The 23,468-nt window shown below is 42.5% G+C and overlaps 1 protein-coding gene across 6 annotated transcripts in view; it reads right to left on the bottom strand.

Moving 5' to 3' along the window:
* Nucleotides 1–343: 343 nt before the first annotated feature.
* The window catches only part of GOLGA3 (golgin A3), a 61,730-nt gene continuing 38,605 nt past the window's right edge, over nucleotides 344–23,468 (bottom strand). For 5 of the 6 annotated variants that reach the window (XM_070762693.1, XM_070762696.1, XM_070762699.1 and 2 more), the window contains 9 exons: nucleotides 21,277–21,420; nucleotides 19,292–19,489; nucleotides 14,872–14,988; nucleotides 13,167–13,306; nucleotides 11,049–11,181; nucleotides 8,608–8,730; nucleotides 7,234–7,398; nucleotides 5,366–5,523; nucleotides 344–4,250 (listed from right to left, as the gene is read on the bottom strand). In XM_070762693.1, the coding sequence (XP_070618794.1) occupies nucleotides 4,049–4,250; nucleotides 5,366–5,523; nucleotides 7,234–7,398; nucleotides 8,608–8,730; nucleotides 11,049–11,181; nucleotides 13,167–13,306; nucleotides 14,872–14,988; nucleotides 19,292–19,489; nucleotides 21,277–21,420 (1,380 nt within the window). In that variant the 3' untranslated portion in view covers nucleotides 344–4,048. The remainder of the gene's footprint in view (nucleotides 4,251–5,365; nucleotides 5,524–7,233; nucleotides 7,399–8,607; nucleotides 8,731–11,048; nucleotides 11,182–13,166; nucleotides 13,307–14,871; nucleotides 14,989–19,291; nucleotides 19,490–21,276; nucleotides 21,421–23,468) is intronic. The other variant, XM_070762695.1, reaches the window with a different exon arrangement.

Below are 23,468 nucleotides of genomic sequence, written 5' to 3'. Positions count from 1 at the left end.
GCCATTAAGTCACTTTTTTCAGTGCTGTTGTAACTTCGGGCACTAAATGAATTGGTGTAAGTTGAGGACTACACGTCTAGTTGTTGGGGTGTTGGTTTAAAGGAGAACTGGACTCAGGCGGCTAAAAAAAACCAATATATCTCTGAGAAAACAATTCCAGCCTTCCCACTTGAGGTATAAATGACCAGATTCAAATGATCACAGACAATATATGCCCATGGACTGCTGATATAGCTCATATCATGAGGAATCATTGAGTCTCTCATCTGCACCTCTATAACGGTCTGGTTTGGTTCTGAGAGCCGTAGACTACATGGCTCTCTTAAAAATGAACGGGCACATCTTTTTTTAATGAAAAATAGTTTATTGCACAAAACCTTTCAAGAATGTTTTAGCATATATATCTTCCAAGATTTTTCTTAAATTAACATGCCCCCCGTTTAAAGCACAATTATTAATCTTTAATCAAACACATCTAACTCTTCTTTTGGAACACTCACTCAAACATGTTATGAAAATGACATTTCCCTCCTCATTAAATATAATCAGACAACCATTTGCCGGGAACAAGCAAAAAAAAATGTGAGAAAATGATATGCGTAAGATTCTCTCTGGGGAAAAGAAGGATTCCTCTGACTTAAGAATCAAAACTTTTTCCATCTTGGAGGGTAAGCATTCTGCATTTTCAAACAAGGGGGAGAAAAACACTTTGAAACAGATCCTCATTATAAGTGGGACAGTTTGACCAGGATTCACTTTCTAAATTAAGGCAACTTTCTACTTTTATTACGTACCTGTCACTTGAAAAGTCAATGACATAATTTGGTTTGTAAAGATGATATTTAGCATCAGTGCTCCCTTCTCACTTAGTGTAGCACCTTACCTACCTCCCCACAAAAAAGTTAATTACAATTTTGATACAGAGAAGAACCAGCTTTCCCAAAGCATTTTTCAAACTCTGCTTCCCTCTGGAGAGGTTTTTTTTCCCCCTTTCAAGCAGAATTTTGTTTTGCCAAATTGGAAAATGAAACTGATGATGAACAAGGAAAACGTTTGCAGAATGTGTTAAGACTCCAAATAACCTGGAAGGCCGTAAGGTGAATTAATATTCACCATATTGGTGCGCTGCAGAAAATTGCTATGAACACTTGACAGATTGAAGCCTTCGGAACCATCATCCGCTAATATACAGGAGGGGGGGGGGGAAACCACTGAAAATTGTCACATCTATCATCCAGATATGAATAAACACATTTTTTTTTAAAAAAAATGCAGTAACCATAAAGCAGGGGTCCCCAACTTGACAACTTTAAGACTTGTGCACTTCAATTCCCAGAATTCTCCAGCCAGTTATACTGGGAGTTGAATTCTGGGAGTTGAAGTCCACAACACTGAAAGTTGCCATGTTTGAAGATCTCTGCCATAAAGGCTCTATTATAGAGGTTTTGTGAAGTGTGAATTAAATGATAGCTGTTTTAAAAAGAGAGGATGACAGTAAATATTTTTCCAGGAGGAAATTTGCTGAGTCAGGATTCCCGGACTTAACACCAGCCACTTCTTTCCTAGCCAAAATGACAAGTCGCTGAAATATAAATAAGACTGTTTGAAAAAGGGAAACGGAAATTGATTTTTCATTTAGTACAAATACAACAATGGGGTTTTTCTCCCTGTTGTTGTCCCTTCAATTACCCGAAATTGTTGAAGGATTATTCTTGGGGGGGGGGGGGGGTGTCTGATTTTATAATACTTACAATGCATTCAGCTATGACTGATCGGATGCTCAGAAAAATCTTGAAGGGTAAATCAAAAATTGTGAAATGCAAAGAACTAAGTGGAAAAGCAAATTTTGGAAGTGATCATATGCATATTATCCATTACGTAATATTAACTTTGGTGTTTAAATACTACAGTATTTCTTGCTTACATTAGCAGATACATAAGCTTCACAGATATAAGCGACAATTTTTTTTTTGCTATTTTACTGTATAAAACCAACTTTATAATAAAAGTGACCACCTGTCTAAATTGACCCATAAAGCTTTCAAGCCTTGATAATTTAGGATTCGTCTTATTAAACACTTAAGCATGTGTGAGATTCCTTTTTCTCAAATTTAGTAAGCTTTACATTTAAAAACCACCTTTCCTTCATGTATTAGATGAAAATAAAAATAAAAAAATTCCTCACCAGAAGTTTCAGAATCAGAATACTAAAAATATCCAAACTTAGGTTGGAAAAAAGAACTGAACAATCGAAGTGTCCTGTTTTGAAAAAAAAGAATACCTAGAGAGAGAGAAAATGTCTTGGCTTTAACAGGAAAAATCAGGGTGACATTTCTACAAGCACTGGGGAAAAAATAACCTTCCACATTCAATCAATCCACACCGCTCACCGTTGGGCGATTTCTTTGGTCAGACTGCTGAAACAGAAATTTAATTTAAGAGATTGTGTCCATCTGTCAGTCCGGCTTCAAAATTTCGTTCATCACGTTTAACGTTCAGCCATCCATGAAGTTCTCTAAACTTTAGGCTTAGGTTTAGCCCTGGGGACCACTTTTCCTTTATTGCTTTTCCTCTCTTTCCATTCTCCAAACATCGTTTTCCTCCTTGTTTTCTTCATATGTGAGACTTCCCACCGTGACACAGTAAAATGCTGGGATCCATCCATCTTCAGTTGGGATACAGCTCATTAAAGATCCACAGCCCTCTATCAGGTCTACAAACTAGACTCAACTAAGCTGGGATGACAAAGAACACTAGATTGATGTGGCATTTTTAGGGGCAGTATGGTATGCTCCCGTAATGTGATGAGCACCAAGACAGGATGGAGTCCCACGTATGCAGTTTCACAATTGTGCCTGCTAAAGAACTTGGACAGGAGTCCCTCACTTGATTCTGCTTCCCAAACATTTAGAGTTTTCAGCCAAGGTCACAACAACTTCCTGTTTTTGTCCTCCGTTCACTCTTCCTTTTATTTCCTAGCATATCCTACAGTGCAATTTAGCCAGGGTAAAATCCAGCCTTTCCACCCAGACCACAAAAAAGGTGCTGTCAGTTGTTGAGAATTTTTTAAAAACCACCAACCTATTATTTCAACTGATTAATTATAAATGAAGATGCATTTGCAAAAAAGGACATGGATTCTGGCTCCTGGTTTAAGTCTCAGAGAATGGAATGGGGGATGGAATTAAAGCTAAGAAGCTAGGATTTTATAGGCAGAATAGAACATTTTTCTTTGACAGATAAATGAGTGGATTCAATGTCTAAAAAGCTCTGGTTTTAGCTTTCTCAGGCCCGTATGCATAACGTTTTGCAGGACACCAAAACTTAAAAAGTCACCTTAGTAAGACCAAAAATAAGACCGACCATGTGCTTTATAATCTATAGAAGAATCCATATATATATATATCCACAACAAAGCAACATCACCCACAACTCTGCCCTTCAGATGTCTGCAAAGACAAACAACAAAGATGTGCAAACAGCATCTGTCAGAACATTTTACTGGAAAATTATCTGCTTGGGAGTCAAATCAATCAACCCCATTGGAAACGGCTCCGCTGTGGGTTTTTCTCGAGATGAGCAATTTGGTTGATGGATTTGTTGGAATATGAATCAAAGATACACTAATTTTAAAAAGTGTGGGATTTGGTGGAGTATCCATTAACAGTCATGAAATTCCCAAGCTTGAAGCGGACCGAACCGTCACCAGATGAGTTTAGCAATTTTTTAAAAATAAGTGGAAACTAACGTCTTTTCTCTGCAGCCATCCTAATTCGAATCCTTTGTTCTCAAAAGCTCAGTAGGGCAAACCTCATGTCTTTTTTCTCTGTTCCAACCCACCGTCTCTATCTCTGCTCAAATAGGGCCAACAAAGGTCTAATCAAGCCACGGCCTTCACGTTCCTTTTTTCCCTGTTTGCTAAAACAAACTGTAGACCGAGGACTCTAAAAGGCTTAAGAACAAAATATAAATAGGATTTTGATAAATACTTTCTTTTCTTTTTAAACATACTTAAAGCAGTTCTGACGGGAATCCGTGGATCTTGGGATCACTGGGTCAACTCTTCCCCGACGTCCGAGCTTGGCTTATGACCCAGGAGGTCTCTGTGAGGAAGACTCTCATTGGCTAACGCAGAGAGGTCAGCAGTGAGGTCCGTTGTCTGGCCTTCAATCTGCGGCCAGGAAGACATCGATTCGTGGACCGTCACGGTGTGCTCTTCCATTTGACGCTGCAGGCTGTCCATCTCTTGCCTTTGAGGAGGTCAGAAACACGGGGGAGAAATGGAACGATTGTTTAGAGCCGTGGAGGGGCAGGTTACAGTGCAGCATCGCAGGCTGACTCACTGCCCATTGGCAGGAGTTCGATCCTGACCGGTTCAAAGTTGACTCAGCCTTCCATCTTTTCCAAGGGGGGAAAATGAGGACCCAGATCGTTGGAGGCAATACGCTGACTCTATAAACAGCGTAGAGAGGACTAAAAAGCACTGTGAAGCACAGAAGGGCTATTGCTACCTCTTTCTCTCTCTCTCTCTCTTTCTGCTATTTGTCAGTTTACTCTCTCTCTCTCTCTTTCTCTCATCACTCTGTCCTCTATTTATCTTCCATCTATATTCTATCATCCATCCATCCATCCATCATCCTTCAGTTATCCATCATCTGTCTGTCTATCATCTATCTATCTTTATAGTTATCTATAGCTCTATCCATCCATCCATCCATCCATCTATCTTTCTTTATAGTTCTCTATAGCTCTTTCTTTCTTTCTTTCTTTCTTTCTTTCTTTCTTTCTTTCTTTCTTTCTTTCTCTTTCCTCTCTTTCTTTCTTGTTATCTATAACTCTATCTATCTACCTACCTATCATCTATCTATCCACCCACCCACCCACCCCACCTATCTTCTATCAGAATTCAGTATTGCAACTAATTCTGCCCACAGCTCAATTTTGATTCAGCCTTCCAAGGTCAGTAAAATGGGGATTGTGGGGGCAATATGTCGATTCTGCAAACCGCTTGGAGAAGGCTGTAACGCCCTCTGAAGCGCTATATAAGTCTAATTGCTATTGCTGTTGCTATTAAGAAGAATCCTGCTGAACCATCTGTGTTTGTTTCCTAGGGGCTTCTAGATGACCACCGAAACCGGGAAGACAGTCCCTAACCCCAACCCTTTGTTATAGAAATATAAGAATATTCATTGGTGGTAAAAATCGAGTCAACTCTCAACATGGCACTTGTGATTCCCAAGTTACAGCATCATTTGAGATTATTTCTTTCTGGATGCTTTTTGTTTTTCTGCACAGCCATTTTTGATTTTTAAAAAAATGATTGATAGGAGTTGAGAAAAAAATAAAACCAGAAAACGTGACTCACCGGAGTTGCTGAAGGCAGCTATTGAGGTTCCTCAGTGGCTCTTTACTGACAGCTGATGGGGGTTTCAGCAGCTCTTCTAGCAAAGCAGCAGGGACCGGGCAATCGGGAATCTTCACTGGGGTCACCGGATTTGAACTGGTCTCCCCCTTGAGTTTCTTCTTTTCAAAAGAAAAAAAAAAACCACATCAACAACAAACTAACTTTCAGGCTGACTCAAGATTGACTCAGCCTTCTATCTTTCCGAGATGGGTAAAATGAGGATCCAGATTTGTTGTGGTTAGCTCTGGCCCAGCTCCTGCCCCAAGGACTGTGGATGTGGGGGAGACATCCACATGCTGTGGGCCTGTTTTGCCCCCCCCCCCCCCCGGTGGAATCTGATGATGAAGGCTCCTCTGACCAAGAAGACATGAGTGACAGGGAGGAGGAGAGTGGGGCAGACAGCTCAGAAGGAGATCAATTATCTAGCTCCTCCTTGGATTCAGAACAAGAGTTAATGATACAGCCACGCATGCGGAGAGCGATGCATAGGCAGCAACAACTGATAGATTATTATCAAAGAAAATGAGGCCACCTGTGGTTGGGTGGGGCTATGGTAATTTGGGAGGCTGCTATAAAGAGCAGCCTGTGGGTTTGGCCATTGTGGAGGATTATCTGATTGTTGTGTTTCCTGACTGCTTTACTGACTTGGACCTTTTGTGTGCTGATTTTCCCCCACTTTGAAACTAAACCAGAGCAAAGTGTGTTTCACTTTGTGAAAGAAGAAGGACTGTGAATTGCCTCACAGCTGCAAGCTAAGTATCACAGAACTGATAAGGGATTGGACAAATTACCAGTTTGGTTGGAGACGAGTGCTCTTTGCTATACCAAAAGAGGGCTTAGTTTAAGTGAATTTTCATTATAAAGAACATTGTTTTGAATTTTCAAATGTGTGTGTGTCTGAAATTTGTACCTGTGAATTTTTGGGAGGAGTCTACCAGAGAGCCCAACAGAACAAGATTGTTGGGGAGAAATAGGCTGACTCTGTAGACCGCTTAGACCTCTCCATGTCTGTCCGTCTATCTGTCTGTCTATCATCCATCTTCCATCCATTCATCCATCCTCAATCCATCCATCCAACTCCCAGAATTCCTGAGCCAGTCATGCTAGCTCAGGAATTATGGGAGTTGAAGTCCACATGTCATACAAGAGCCAACTTTGCCTACCCCTGGGCTATACAAACGGAACGTAATACACATATTTTTTCCAAACATACAAAATCAAATTACACAGCTTAATAAATCTGCAAACTAGATAAAAGGACTCATTGATAGGTCGCTTAATTACAAAAGTCAACAGTATGGTTGGCAAATAGATCTTCTATGTAACAAATTATTATTATTATTATTATTATTATTATTATTATTATTATTATTATTATTTATTAGATTTGTATGCCGCCCCTCTCCGTAGACTCGGGGCGGCTCACAGCAACGATAAAAACAATATATAATGACAAATCTAATAGTTAAACTCTAAAATAACAATAATACATTTTAAAAAGTCTAAAAACAAGGAACCCCAATATATAAAAAACATACATACAGTCATATCATACACAGAAAACTACATAGGCAGGGTGAGGTGTTAGTCTAAGTGCACAGAGTAAGATAGTTATGAAATCGAATAAGAACAAATAACCTAACTAATTATGAATATGTAGAAAAGAAAAGTGATGTTGTGATAGAATGTGTGCCTACAGTATGTAATTTAAGTTTATAAGCTTGTTAGTCAAACTTTGTTTACTTGTTTTAATTTAAATATTTAATAAAGATTTTTTTTAAAAAGGGGGGGGGAGAAAATGGAGGGACCCTCCGCGTTTCTCCAGATACCTTTTTCATCTTCCCCTGTTTCAAATCCAACTTCAACTGCTGGTTCTGCTGGAGCAGTGTTTTGATGCTGTTCTTCAGTTCAGATACTTTTGCCTGGAGCATGAATTTATCTTTCTGAGTGATGGACAAATCGTCCCGAACCATCTCCAATTCCGTCTTGAGGTTCTAGAAAGGGAAGCGTGCATAGCCAAGAAACCGTTAATATAATTGTGTGATTGGACATGCTAGGAATTTGTCTTTGGTGCATAAACTCTCTGTACATAAAAGAAAATATACATGAATCATGAGGTGCAATACTTAATTGTTGTGGTTGGCTCTGGCCCAGCTCTTGCTCCAGGGAATGGGGAGGTGGATGCAGGGGAAAATTCAACATGTTATTGCCGACAGAATCAGATCAGAGTTTAGGTTCCTCGGACGAAGAAGAAGGTGGGAGTGACTCGGCAGAGGGCTTGGCACAGAGCCAAGTCAGTAAATCTTCCTTATCTTCTATAGCTTCAGATGATGACATCTTGGACCCACGCAAGCGCAGAATTATGCGTAGAAGAGACCAAGTAAGAACATATTACAGGAAATAAGGGAGGCCACCTGTGTTTGGGTGGGGCTCAAGTAATTAGGGCTGCTGCTATAAATAGCAGCCGTAATTACTGGAGCCCCATAAATAGCAGCAGCCAGGTTTGGCCGATGTGGAAGAATATCTGTTGCAGTTTCGTCAGGAATCTTGTGTGCTGGACTTTGTTGCTTTTTCACGCCTTTGAAACCAAAGCAGAGCAGTGTGTGTGTGGGTGTCTCCCTTCGTTGGAAGAAGAAGGAGTGTGAAGTTACTCCACAGCTGCCGGCTAAGTACTTAATAACAGCTTAAGGGAAATTGTACAGACTATCTGGTTGTTTTGGAAAGAGTGCTCTTTGCAATACAAAAAGAGTGCTTAGTTTATTTTGACTTTTGTGATAAAGAATATTATTTTGAATTTTCAAACATGTGTGTGTCTGAAATTTGTATCCTTTAATTTTCGGGAGGCTCCTATCAGAGACCCCGACAGAACACTTAATGATTGTCATAGGAGTCAAATAAGCAATGAAATCATAGAACAGAATTAGTGTAGTATAGAGTAGAGTAGAGTAGAGTAGAGTAGAGTAGAGTAGAGTAGAGTAGAGTAGAGTAGAGTAGAGTATAGAATATAATTTTTTATTGTCCAAGTGTGATTGGACACATAAGGAATTCATCTTTGGTGCATAAGCTCTCAGTGTACATAAAAAATATAAGCGATAAACCATGATCATAGTCATCATAAACTCATCATAGGATGACCTGCCTATGGAAAAAACTCATAGAACAACCTGCCTATGGAAAACATCTGTAGAATCCAGTGAAAATACCTGGAGAACTAACTGCACGCCTTCTAGCTCCTTCTGACTCCGTTGTTCGGTCAAATCCAGCTGTTGCTTCAGAGCTTGGAGTTCCCTCTCTTTCTGTTCAACTTCCCATTTGAGATCTTCCAGCTGCAAGGGCAAACAGACAAATCAATGTCAGGGCAGGTTTTGTGTAGACTTTTGCTGCAGGAGAGGTCAATAGCAAAAAGACTGTAGAATTCTATTCAGTGCAAAGAAAAGTAGGTTTCAAAAAGGGGGCTTTCCTTTGCCATCAATCATCCAGGAAGGAATTCTGTTTAAGAATCTGAATTTATTTATTTATTTATTTATTCAATTTTTATGCCGCCCTTCTCCTTAGACTCAGGGCAGCTTACAACATGTTAGCAATAGCACTTTTTAACAGAGCTAGGCTATTGCTCCCACAATCCGGGTCCTCATTTTACCCACCTCGGAAGGATGGAAGGCTGAGTCAACCTTGAGCCGGTGATGGGATTTGAACCGCTGACCTTCAGATCTACAGTCAGCTTCAGTGGCCTGCAGTACAGCACTCTACCTGCTGCGCCACCCCGGCTCACCTACCTATCCATCAACCCAATCCTGGCTCAAAACTAATGAAAGCCCTTTCTCTCCAAGAAGTAATTTCACTATGTAGTGGAATGCAGTCTGGATTCCCAGCAGGGAGGGGCTGCATTCCAGAGGGCTAAGAGACAACACAGTTTAGGTAGTTTGGTTAGGAGAAAGAGAATCAAGATAGCTTCTTCCTAGAAGTTCTCAACATATGTCTTTAATGATGTAACTAGCCTGCTTGAGATTGGCAAGATTCTGTCTACCGGTGAGGATCAATAAAGGACACAGCTCAGAAGTAACTTTGCATGTCTTTCTTGGTTTTTGGAGCCTGACACAACCTTTCGGAGTGCCAATTGAGCCACAAAGCATGTTGTGGCAGCCAGATCTATAATTTTATTACATATTACAAAGGCGGGGTAAATAGATCCCTATATTCAGATTCCAAGTACTGATGGCCTATAATAGGACAATGAAAACAAAATGCTTAACAATGCTTTTGTCTTTTCTCCACCTCAGTTAAAAATCCAAACTTGTAATCTTTACACTTAAAGGGAAAATTTAAATAATTATGGGCTGCCCTTCTTCGATTAATAAAGGAGAATATTTGTAGCTCAGGGTTGACCGGAGGGAGGCCTTAGTGCTCTCTGAACTTGTTTCCCTGAAGATGTCTCAAAATGGGTGAGCAGTGTGGTCAGGCAGTAGGAAAAGCAAGTAGGATGCTTGGCTGCATAGCTAGAGGTATAACAAGCAGGAAGAGGGAGATTGTGAACCCCTTATATAGAGCGCTGGTGAGACCACATTTGGAATACTGTGTTCAGTTCTGGAGACCTCACCTACAAAAAGATATTGACAAAATTGAACGGGTCCAAAGACGGGCTACAAGAATGGTGGAAGGTCTTAAGCATAAAACGTATCAGGAAAGACTTCATGAACTCAATCTGTATAGTCTGGAGGACAGAAGGGAAAGGGGAGACATGATCGAAACATTTAAATATGTTATAGGGTTAAATAAGGTTCAGGAGGGAAGTGTTTTTAATAGGAAAGTGAACACAAGAACAAGGGGACACAATCTGAAGTTAGTTGGGGGAAAGATCAAAAGCAACGTGAGAAAATATTATTTCACTGAAAGAGTAGTAGATCCTTGGAACAAACTTCCAGCAGACGTGGTTGGTCAATCCACAGTAACTTAATTTAAACATGCCTGGGATAAACATATATCCATTGTAAGATAAAATACAGGAAATAGTATAAGGGCAGACTAGATGGACCATGAGGTCTTTTTCTGCCGTCAGTCTTCTATGTTTCTATGTTTCATTACCCAACCAGCTGATATCTTCAGTGTATTGATGGCATCAGAGAGCACCAAAGACCCCCACCCAACATTTTAAATGAAGTTGCAACATAGGTTCTTCACCTATTCAGATCTTTTTCACCCTTCCATCCAATTTCCTTTTTATTTGTCGTTGTCTTCTTCTACTGCAGTAGTTCTCAACCTTGCTAATGCTGCGACCCCTTAATACAGTTCTTCATTTTCTGGTGACCCCCAACCGTAAGTCTACTGCCAATTCTCCCAACAGAGCTTTAAGCTGATTGGTAGGAAGGTCAGAGGGAGACTCCCACTGTAAACGCCTCATTGGTCGGATTGCAAAAATATGTTCCAAGGCGCCAGGATAGAAGCTTTAGTTCCTAGCACCAGGGGAAATTTGTGTTTTCCCAGGGTCTTAGGCGACCCCTGTGAAACGGTCATTCGACCCCCAAAGGGTCTTGACTCCCAGGTTGAGAAACACTGTTCTACTGTGTTCCCTCAGTGCGTTTCTACTGCACAGGTAAAGCCCAAACGCTCATCAAGGAGGAAAGGAACATCCAAGACCGAGATTTACCTCTTGGTTTTCTACGGGTTGCTTCTCAAGTTGATCATCCAGCTGCTTGTGCAGTAGCTGAAGCTGGGACCGAGCATCGACAAGCTCTCGCTGGATCTGAGCGACTTCCTCAGAGTGCTTTCCATCTTCTGCCCTAGAACGGACATGACACTGAAATCAACTTGAGAACATCAAAGTCCTCAAGAAACTACCGTCCAACAGCATTAAGGAATATAAACTACATATTGATTTGTGACCACAACTGAGCCCCAAAATTTATGTTCCTAAGTGAGACACAGGAATCTTCTCAGTTCAGAGTTATTATTATTATTATTATTATTATTATTATTATTATTATTTATTGGATTTGTATGCCGCCCCTCTCTGCAGACTCGGGGTGGCTAACAACAGTAACAAAACAGTATAATCCAATACTAAAAAACAGTTAAAACCCATTATATAAAAACCAATCATACATACAGACATACCATGCATAAAATTTTAAAGGCCTAGGGGGAAAGTGTATCTCAATTCCCCCATGCCTGGTGGCAGAGGTGGGTTTTAAGCAGCTTACGAAAGGCAAGGAGGGTGGGGGCAATTCTAATCTCTGGGGGGAGTTGATTCCAGAGGGCCGGGGCCGCCACAGAGAAGGCTCTTCCCCTGGGTCTCGCCAAACGACATTGTTTGGTTGACAGGACCTGGAGAAGACCCACTCTGTGGGACCTAACTGGTCGCTGGGATTCGTGCAGTAGAAGGTGGTCCCTGAGTAGTTAGCACCTACTGATGTTCGTCCAACGTATTCTAAGAGGACCTTGACATATAATGGGTTGTGGGCTGTACACGATATGTCTGCAGGTGGCTGGTGAGGCCCATATTGGTAGGAAATGTTCTGCCACATGTTGTGTGTACCACTGTCACAGCACCTATATCGCCAGGCATGGGGGAGTTGAGACACCTTCCCCCAGGCTCTTTATATTTTATGTTTAGTATGTATGTGTTATAAATTATTATTATTGTTACATACAGGTCAATAGGACTTCAAAGGAGGAGTTGGACTCAGTTCGCTTGTGGCCACGTAAGGATTCCAGGTTGATACCTCTCTTAACTCCGTCCCTGGGTTTATTTATTTATTCTATTTTTTAATGCCGCCCTTCTCCTTAGACTCACGGCAGCTTACAACATGTTAGCAATAGCACTTTTTAACAGAGCCAGCATAGGGGTCCCTATAGCCATAGGAACTAGGGCTCCTCTAGTCCAGGGCTCAGCAACCCACAGCTCTGGAGCCGCATGTGGCTCTTTCATCCCTCTGCAGTGGCTCCCTGTTGTTGGTTGGTAAAAGGGAAAAACACCGTGCTAGGAGGAGACTCTATGGTGGGGGAACCGGACTTCCAGTCGGCAGAGGAAAAAGGACGCCAAGCTAGGAGGAGACTCTATGGTGGAGGAACTGGCCATCCAGTTTAGATCCAGAATTGAATGGGGAGCTTCCGGTTAGGACTTTTATGGCTCTTTGAGTGTTTAAGATTGGCGACCCACACTCTAGCCCAGGGGTCCCCAAACTTTTTACACAGGGGGCCAGTTCATTGTCCCTCGAACTGTTGTAGGGCCAGACTATAAAAAAAAACTATGAACAAATCCCTATGCACATTGCACATACCTTATTTTAAAGTAAAAAACAAAATGGGAACATACTATTTAGAGGGGGGGAGAAATCTGAAATTCATATATGTTTATGTTTTGTTTTTAATTTTCTTTTGTTAACATCTGATTGGCTATACAAGGTTTTCTTGGTTTATAGAAAAATGTATAAAAAAGAAGGAAGCACTTTGGCATAATGATTAATAAGTTAGAAATATAATTGGTGTTGTACTTTTTGAAGGAACATCAAGGAGAGAATTTAATTAAAAGTATGTACCTGTGCTCTTGTCACTCACCCGCGGGCCGGATAAATGGCCTCAGTGGGCCACATGTGGCCCACGGGCCGTAGTTTGGGGACCGCTGCTCTAGCCCTTCTGTAGGTTGCTTCTCTCGCTCACCATCCCAGGTTCCCTCCCCTCATTTGCACAGTTCACACATGACTAAGGCAGCCAAATGCACAGTGCCATAGGAACACCCCCGTTTCCTTTCGGTTTCAACACTCACTGCAACTTGTCGACTTCCGCTTGGAGAGCCTCGATCACGACCTCCTTCGCTTGCAGCTCTCGCTTGACCTCGCCGAGTTCCAGGGCGGCAGCTTTATAATGCCGGCGGTTGTGTGCCGACTCCGCTTTTGTTGTTGCAACCTGCCACAGGACGATGCATCATTACCGCACCGGCAAAATGTAGCCCTTTCCCAACCAGATGGGCCAGGTTTCAGCTCCCCCACACTAAGAAGTTAGGAATTCTGGGAGTTGAAGTCCAACCCATTTGTATGAGAGTCTATGTAGGGGCGGGGGAGATAGGAAGAAGAGGATGCTGCTTAGGAAATGCGTCAGATAAGAGGCAGCGTAGCCCACAGCTGCATAATGGGTGGGGCAAGAGATTCAGAAGGGGTCCACCCTAGTTTCTCGGGCTGTAAAAGAGACAGTGGGAGAACTGCAGTTTCAAATTTGCAAGATTCTGTCAAGGTTGCTTTACAATAAAGTATCGTTAGTTTATTGTCAAGTTGTGGTCCCTGTCTGATATACTTGATCAGGCCAAACCTGTGATCTGACCCAGCCTGGGCTTAGCCAAAGAATCACAATTGCTTGCTGTACACTAGAAAAAAATGGTTGTCTACGACAGTGTTTCCCAACCTTGGCAACTTGAAGATATCTGGACTTCAATTCCCAGAATTCCCCAGCCAGCATTTGCTGGCTGGGGAATTCTGGGAGTTGAAGTCCAAATATCTTCAAGTTGCCAAGGTTGGGAAACACTGGTGTATGACAACAGGCCACTCCCAAACCCCTCCTATTTATTTCCTAGCCAGGGAGGGGCTAGCTGACGCCTACGTCTGCCCTTCCCCGAGAGCCGGCTTATTGCTTTCCGTTGCTCTCCTCTCTATACATACGCGCATCCATCCAGGCAGGGGTTGCCGCTACGCCACTATCGGTGCGCTACACATGCAGCTTTGCATCTCTGGCTTGCGTACGTGCGCTTCCCAGAGATATTTTGCTTCTGGATATGCGCAGGAAGCAAAATCTCATGAGAGGATGAGCACGTGAGATTTTGCTGGTTTTTTTGCTTCAGGGCATGTGCAGAAGCAAAATACAGTGGCACCTCTACTTAAGAACTTAATTGGTTCCTTGACCAGGTTCTTAAGTAGAAAAGTTTGTAAGTAGAAGCAATTTTTCCCATAGGAATCAATGTAAAAGCAGATAATGTGTGCAAACCCATTAGGAAAGAAATAAAAGCTCGGAATTAGGGTGGGAGGAAGAGGAGGAGGAGGAAGAGGAGGAGGACAGTCGCTGCTGAAGGAAGAAGGGGAGGGGAATCAAAGAAATCCAAATCTTTAAGGCTTAAAAAAAAAGAGGGACTCTGAGACGGCGAGGAGGAGCAGGCACCTCCCATACACCCGGCACGAGGCTCCCTCTCGTACACTGCGCCAGAGAGAGAAACCCAGGGGGAATGGCAGGAAACTGGCCGGGCCTTCATGCTGCTCTCAAATTTCCTGGGAAAATTTTCCGGGCTCAGGTTCTCAAGTAGAAAATGGTTCTTAAGAAGAGGCAAAAAAATCTTGAACACCCGGTTCTTATCTAGAAAAGTTCGTAAGTGGAGGCATTTGTAGGTAGAGGTACCACTGTACCATCTTTGACCTTCTGCCCAGAGGTGACCAAGCACCCAAGAAGTCCTTTAACGGAGCTCTGAACGCTTCCAGCCAGGACTGTACCTGTTCCTTAAGACTGAGAACGTTGGCTCTTTCTTTCTCCAAAGCCATTTGCAAAGTCTGAATCAGCTGCTTCATCTTTTGATCTTCTTCTTCTTTGCTCTTCAGAACCGCCTGGACCTGGAAGGAACACAAAGCAGAGAATGCACCGTTTATTTCTGCGCTTGTTTCTTAATTTAATTCTTCTGCCGCACGAATCCCAGCGACCGATTAGGTCCCACAGAGTGGGCCTTCTCCAGGTCCCATCAACTAAACAATGTCGGTTGGCGGGCCCCAGGGGAAGAGCCTTCTCTGTGGCGGCCCCGACTCTCTGGAACTAGCTCCCCCCAGAAATTAGAACTGCTCCTTCCCTCCTTGCCTTTCGTAAACTCCTTAAAACCCACCTTTGTCGTCAGGCATGGGGGAACTGAAATATCTCCCCTGGGACTATACAATTTATGTATGGTATGCTTGTATGTATGTCTGCTTAATAATGGGGTTTTTAAAATATTTTAAATTGTAAATTATTAGATTTGTCATGAACTGTTTTTATTGTGTTGTGAGCCGCCCCGAGTCTACGGAAAGGGGCAGCATACAAATCAAATCAAATCAAATCAAATCAAATAAATAAAAATGAATGAATGAATGAATGAATGAATGAATGAATGAATGAATGAATGAATGAATGAATGTGTGGCACACCCACCGACGCGCAATTTATTAAGCTTTTCAACTCCCGGTAGGCCAAATATGGATAAATCCAAGAAAAGAAACATTTCAGAAGAAAATAGAATTCAACTACATATGCTAGTTTTGTGGCCACTCGGGAAATAGTCAGGCACAGGGAGAGTTTTGTGGCTCCCGGTGTTTTCTTTTCTTTGGGAAATGGGTCCAAATGGCTCTCTGAGTGTTTAAGGTTTAGGAATCCTTTAAGGCAGTGTTTTTCAACAAGTGTGCCGTGGCACACTAGTGTGCCGTGAGACATGGTCAGGTGTGCCGCGAAGCTCAGAGAGAAAGAAAGCAAGGGAGAGAGAAAGAAAGAAAGCAAGAGAGAGAGAGAAAGCAAGAGAGAAAGAGCGAGAGAGAGAGAGAAAGAGAACAAGAGAGAGAGAAAGAAAGCAAGAGAGAGAGAAAACAAGATAGAGAAAGAGAGAGAAAGAGAGAGAAAGAAAGCAAGAGAGAGAGAGAAAGAGGGAGGGAAGGAGAGAGAGAAAGACAGAGGGAGGGAGGGAGAAAGAGAGCAAAAAAGAGAGGAAGGAAGAGAAAGAAAGAAAGAGGGATGGAGAGAGAGAAAGAAACAGGAAGGAAGGGAGACAAAGAGGGACAGAGAAAGAAATAGAGTGAAGGGGAGGAAGAGAGAGAGAGAGAGAATTTTTTTGTCCAAACTTTTTTTAGCCGCCCCCCCCCCCCCTCAATGTGCCCCAGGGTTTCGTAAATGTAAAAAACGTGCCACGGCTCAAAAAAGGTTGAAAATCACTGCTTTAAGGCACTTTCAGATCACAGAGAAAGGTAGTGCTCCTTACATTTTGTATTTTTTGAATTCAAGGAGGTGGGGCAGATATTACTGGCTGTAAGGGACAATTTTATTGGCAGTTTGTGTTCAAGCTGTAAGGGACAATTTTATTGGCAGTTTGTGTTCAAGCACAGACCACTCAGGTTAGGCTGCAGTGGGGCTAGACTGGGAAGTATAAAAAGGAGGGTAAAGCCATTTTAAATTGCACTTTCAGATCACAGTGATACAGGAGAGAAAGGTAGTGCTCCTTACATTTTGTATTTTTTGAATTCAAGGAGGTGGGGCAGATATTACTGGCTGTAAGGGACAATGTTTCTATGTTTCCAAGGTTGCAGACCCTGGTCTAAAACATCTGGAGACCAATCACTTGTAAAGCTGCAGGAGGCGGTCAGATGGATCCACGATTAGATTAAGAATGCAGAATCTCATGATGCAGGTAGTCCTTGATTTACAACAGTTCATTTAGTGATCGCTCAAAGTTACAAACGGCACTGAAAAATGTGGCTTACGACCACTGCAGTGTCTCTGTGGTCACATGATTTAAAATCCGGGTGTTTGACAACTGACTCACATTTATGATGGGGTTATGTTTCCCCTTTTGCGACCTTCCAACCACCAAAGTCGACGGGGGAGGCTGGAGTCAGTAGTTACATTAATTGTGCTGCTAATTTAACTACTGCAGCAATTCGCTTAACAACCGTGATGAGAAAAGTCGTAAAATGGGGCCAAATTCACTCAACGACATAAATTTTGGATCAATTGTGGTCGTAAGCCAGGGCTACCTGTATTTTCCTATAATCAGCACAGACCTACCGTGTTTCCCCGAAAGTAAGACAGTGTCTTACTTTCTTTTTATCCCCAAAAGCCCCACTATGTCTTACTTTCGGGGTATGTCTTATATTGGAGCTTCCCTAGCGGTGACGGCGTGAGCTTTTGGGGCCCCGGTGGGAGGGCACCGGCCACTGTTGCTTCTAAGCGGCGCCGTTGTTGTCCTCACGGCGCAAAGCCACGCAGTCCTGAATCGCTCCCTTCTCCGGCCAGCAAAGTCTGCTGCCTAGGAAAGCAGCGCATTTGAAAAACGCGCGTTTTAAAAGCACGCTGCTTTCCCAGGCAGCCGGCTTGCTGGCCGGGGAAGCAAGCGATCCGGGACTGTGTGGCTTTGCGCCGTGAGGACAACAACGGCACCGTGGTGGCTTTCAAGCGCCGCCGTTCGTGGCGCCCCACCACCCGTTCCTGCAGACGCGGCGACGTATGGAGAGGGGGACGTGGGCAGGAGGCGGCGCGCAGCTACGAGAGGGAGGCGGCAACCCCGTGTTTCCCCGAAAGTAAGACATATGTCTTACTTTCGGGCTACGGCTTATATTAGCCGACCCCCCTGAAACCCCCGATACGTCTTACAATCGGGGGTGTCTTACTATCGGGGAAACACGGTAGGAATGGTCTAAGATCTTCATCACGGGGAGAAGTAGACTGAGGGGAGAAGCAAGAAGGAGGAGGATATTTTCATAGTAATGGAGAAAGTGGAGAAAGTGGAGAAGGAGAAGTTGTCATAATAACAGAAAAAGGAGAGGGTTTTTTTCATAAAGGAAGAGGAGGAAAAAGAGGAGGAGGAAGAGGAGGAGATGTTTTCATAGTGGTTATAGTTATAGTTTATTAGATTTGTATGCCGCCCCTCTCTGAAGACTCGGGGCGGCTCACCGCATAGCAGTAATACAATACATTACAAATCTAATAATAAAAAATTAAATGCATTTAAAAAGACATTAATAACATAATAAAACCCCTAACTATACAGTCACACACATTCAACCTAATCTATCATACAGAAAGGCCAAAAACATGATGAAAAGTAATTATCCCCACGCCTGGTGACAAAAGTGGGTCTTCAGCATTTTACAAAAGGCGAGGAGGGTGGGGGCTATTCAAATATCTGGAGGGAGTTGATTCCAGAGGGCCGGGGCCGCCACAGAGAAGGCTCTTCCCCTGGGTCCCGCCAGCCGACATTGTAAGGGAGAAAGAGGCAGAGGAGAAGGAGGGAGGAGAAAGGAGGAGGAGTTGTTGTAGTTTTTGTGTACGGTTCGATTGTGTGCTTGTTTTTTACATATTGGGGCTTCTTTTTTGGATTTTTTAACCTAAAACTGTAATTTAGATTGCTAAATATTAGATTTGTTACTATGTACTGTTTTTTACCATTGTTGTGAGCCGCCCCGAGTCTGCGGAGAGGGGCGGCATATAAATCCAATAAATTTAAATCTAAATCTAATAATGGAAGAAAAGAAGAAAGGTTTTTTCATAAAAGAAAAAGAGGAGGAGGAGATGTTTTCATAGTAATGGAGAAAGAGGAGGATAGAGGAGGAAAGAGAAGGAGAAAGGGAAGGAGGAGAAGAAAGTGAAAGAGGAGACGTCATAATAATGGAAAAATAGAGTTTTTATATAAAAGGGAAAGAGACGGAGGGGATGTTTTAAAAATGGAGAAAGAGGAAGAGGGAAGAGGAGGAGGAGAAGGAGAACAAGGAGAAGATGTTTTTATAATAATGGAGAAAGAGCCGGGGTGGAGCAGCAGGTAGAGTGCTGTACTGCAGGCCACTGAAGCTGACTGTAGATCTGAAGGTCAGCGGTTCAAATCTCATCACCGGCTCAAGGTTGACTCAGCCTTCCATCCTTCCAAGGTGGGTCAAATGAGGACCCGGATTGTGGGGGCAATAGGCTGGCTCTGTTCAAAAGTGCTGTTGCTAACATGTTGTAAGCTGTCCTGAGTCTAAGGAGAAGGGCGGCATAAAAATTGAATAAATAAATAAAGAAGGAGGAGGAGGAGAAGAAGAGCAGGAAGAGGAGGTTTTTTTTAAATAATAATGGAGAAAAGGGAGGAGAAGGCGGAGAAAAGGAGGAGAAAAGAAGGAGGAGAAAGGAGGAGGATGCAGCAAAGTCTACCTGGAGATTCAATTGCACCAAATCCGCCTCTCTCTTAGCTAGAGCCGCTTCAAGGATGCGGTTATGTTCTCGCAGAGCCGTGTTGGACTGGCCAAGGCCGGTGAGCTTTCCTCGCTCGTGTTCTAGCTCAAGCGAAAGCTTCTTGTTGGCGTCTTCCAGGCGCTTGATCTTCCTCCGGAAGCCTCTTGCTTCTTGAAGCTGCAGGGCCACACAAACAACACCCACCCACCCCCATTTAATTGAGCACTGCATCCTCAATAAAAAGGAAAAAAAAATACTGACCTCTTTCCCTGAAGAACTTTCTCAGGGGTATCTCAGCGTCATCCAAGGATGGGGCCAAAACAAGATTTGGATGGGTAGGAAAACTACACTTAATTTTGAAGACAAGACGGGTAAACTCAATTAGTGATTCCAAAGGACCCCATATTTCTTTCTTTTCTTAAACTCTCGGAAATACTTGAGTTTTTTTAATTCGATAGGGCAAGGACTTGTATATAAATGAGCTCAACTCTCTTCTGGCACTGATGATGTTACCTAGTTGAGTAATGAAACGTCTGCAAAAAAACAACCAAGTTCAGAGAGCAGCAAGGACCCCATCGTCCTCCTCCTCCTCCACAAACACCATTCCCTTCTAGCACTGATGGTGTTGCATAGTATGGTCATGAAACGTTTGCAAGAAAACAACCAGCTCAGAGACCTAACTCAGCTAAGAGTTCACAACACCGCCCTGATGCGGCCATTGAGCCTCAGTGGCGCAGTGGTTAGAGTGCAGTACAGTAAGAACTCACCTATTGCTGGTGTTACGTTCCAGACCTGGCCGCGATAGGTGAAATCCGCGATGGGGAATTTATCGACTGATAGTACTTATTTAAGTATTTATATTGTAATTGTTTGGTAAGTTTTCATTGTTTTAAGTGTTTATAAACCCTTCCCACACAGTATTTATTTTAGATACAGTATTTAAATACAGTATTTACAATTTTAGATATTTTTTTTTTTAAAAACCTGCCGATCGAGTTCCGCGGGCTGTTTAAATCTGCCGATCGACTTCCTCAGAAACCCGTGAACCAGCAAAGATCCGCAAATGATTTTTTTCATTAATATTTCTTGAAAACCCGCGATGAAGTGAAGCCGCAGTAGGTGAAGCGCGATATAGCGAGGGACTACTGTACTGCAAGCTACTTCTGCTGATCCCCGGTGCCAGCAGTTTGCCAGATTGAATCTCACCAGGTTCAAGGTTGACTCAGCCTTCCATCCTTCCGAGGTCGGTAAAATGGGGACCCAGATTGTTGGGGGCAATAGGCTTACTCTCTGTAAACCACTTAGAGAGGGCTGTAGAAGCACTATGAAGCGGTATATAAGTCTAAATGATATTGCTATTACTATTAAGGGTTTTTTTGTTTTTTGTTTTGTTTATTTACTAAATTAACAACAAACAAAAAACACTTAAAAGAAAACGTGCCCAACACCAATAAAAACCCCACCACCATTTAGGGGGTTATATTATTTACAATAAGTTTCAATTTCTTCCTTTACATTTCTTTACATACAAAAAGTGATTGGAATTTATTTTTCACATTGTCGTCATAAATTCTACTTAAGATATGATTTTTCACCTTATTCCATCGTGCCATCAGCTTCTCCAATTTACTTTCATCAAAGTTATTTAATCTTATTTCCATAATTTCGAAGTGGATGTGGTCCACCATGTACCAGTACCAATTCTGGATTGTCTATTTATTGCTATCTTTCCACCCTAATACCACTACTGCTTGAGCGCTTTCCAAAGCTGCTGTTTTGATTTCTTTAAATTCTCGTAATTCCCCATATTTTACTAGTATTGCTAATTCTTTTGTAATTATCCAATTAATGTTTAGCATATTATTTATTTCATTCTGTACTTCCTTCCAAAAATTTTGAGCTATTACTATTAAGTGAAATTGAGTTTGACACCCTGAACTGTCAATCAACCATTTAGCCCTTACCTCATCTTCAAGCTCAAGGACCTTCTCTCGGTATTCTTCCAGTTCTTGGCTGGTGACTGAGATGACTTCTTGAAGTTCCTTCTCGAGAATCATCTTACTATGGGTTAGAGACTGCAATTCCGCCTCCAGAGTCCGGATTTTTTCCTGAAGGTAAGAGAGAGAGGCACATCAAGTGAGGGAAGTGAGAATTTAGAGGCATGGGGGATAATAAATATTTTTGAAGGTAAGCCATAGCGGTTCATTTGGGAATAAAATAAAAAATTAATTGGTGGTTGACCCAGGAGACAAAACAAGGTTTGGAAGAAGCAGCAGCAGATGAGTTAACATATACCTAGAGTTTCCCAAATATGCCCATGTTACACCAACACTCCACAGTCTGCATTGGTTGCCGATCAGTTTCCGGTCACAATTCAAAGTGTTGGTTATGACCTATAAAGCCCTTCATGGCACCAGACCAGATTATCTCTGGGACCGCCTTCTGCTGCACGAATCCCAGCGACTAGTTAGATCCCACAGAGTGGGTCTTCTCCGGGTCCCGTCAACCAAACAATGTCGCTTGGCGGGACCCAGGGGAAGAGCCTTCTCTGTGGCGGCCCCAGCCCTCTGGAACCAACTCCCCCCAGAGATTAGAATTGCCCCCACCCTCCTTGCCTTTCGTAAGCTGCTTAAAGCCCACCTCTGCCGCCAGGCATGGGGGAATTGAGATACACTTTCCCCCTAGGCCTTTAAAATTTTATGCATGGTATGTCTGTATGTATGATTGGTTTTTATATAATGGGTTTTTAACTGTTTTTAGTATTGGATTATTGTTATACACTGTTTTATTACTGTTGTTAGCCGCACCGAGTCTGCGGAGAGGGGCGGCATACAAATCCAATAAATAAATGAATGAATGAATGAATGAATGAATGAATGAATGAATGAATAAAGAGTTATATTTACAGAAAAGATATAAACATAATAATTATAGGAGAGGCATCGCTAGTCTAAAATATTTGTTTGTTTGTTTGTTTGTTTGTTTGTTTGTTTGTTTGTTTGTTTATTTATTTATTTGTTTATTTATTTATTTATTTATTTATTTATTTATTTATTTATTTATTAAATTCGTATGCCGTCCCTCTCCGTAGACTCGGGGTGGCTCACAACTGTAATGTATGGCATATGTCATCAGTCTGTTAAATATGAGATTAACTGAGATAAGAAGCACTGAGGGAGAAGTAAAGAGGAAGAAGGAGGAAGTAGAAAAGTGAAGAGAGGGAAGAAGGAGCGGAGGGAAGTAGAAGATGGAGAGAAAGAGTAAGAAGGTTGAAGGAGGAGATGGAGATAGAAGGGACGGAGTGTAACGGAGTGAAGGAAAGCAGACTGATGAACAGGATAAAAATAGGACTAAAAATAGTCAAAAATAACTCATCCCGTTGACATTCTCTATTTTCCTGAGAAAAAACAGGATATATAGCAGATAGGAAGGAACAAACACTAATATCAATGCCATATCATGTGTGTACACTAAAAGATCAAGAAGAGGTAGAACTAAAATTTCCAGCACTGGGTAAACCTGGAAACTACAGTGATACCTTGTCTTACAAACTTAATTGGTTCAGGGACGAGGTTCTTAAGGTGAAAAGTTTGTAAGAAGAAAAAATGTTTCCCATAGGAATCAATGGAAAAGCGATTAATGCGTGCAAGCCCAAAATTCACAATTTTTGCCAGCCAAAGCGCCCGTTTTGCGCTGCTGGGATTCCCCTGAGGCTCCCCTCCATGGGAAACCCCACCTCCGGACTTCCTTTGCCAGCGAAGCTCCCGTTTTTACAATGCTGGATTCCCCTGCTGGGATTCCCCTGCAGTATCACAAAAACATGGAAGTCCGGAGGTGGGGTTTCCCATGGAGGGGAGCCTCAGGGGAATCCCAGCAGCGCAAAAACAGGTGCTTCGCTGGCAACGGAAGTCCGGAAGCGGGGCATCCCAGCGGCAGTGGTGGGTTTGTAAGGTGAAAATAGTTTGTAAGAAGAGGCAAAAAAATCTTAAACCCCGGGTTTGTATCTCGAAAAGTTTGTATGATGAGGCATTTGTAAGACGAGGTATCACTTGTACCAATATACCGTTTATTTAAGATCGGATTCCTACATGGGCTCGGATCAGATTAAACCATTAAAGCTGGAAGTTCATGAAGCAAAACCTGTGCCGGAAAAACA

The sequence above is a fragment of the Erythrolamprus reginae genome, chromosome 10 (assembly GCF_031021105.1).
Source record: "Erythrolamprus reginae isolate rEryReg1 chromosome 10, rEryReg1.hap1, whole genome shotgun sequence".
NCBI lineage: Eukaryota > Metazoa > Chordata > Lepidosauria > Squamata > Dipsadidae > Erythrolamprus > Erythrolamprus reginae.
Note: the sequence above shows the minus strand (reverse complement) of the source record. Positions and strands in the feature narration are given on the sequence as shown.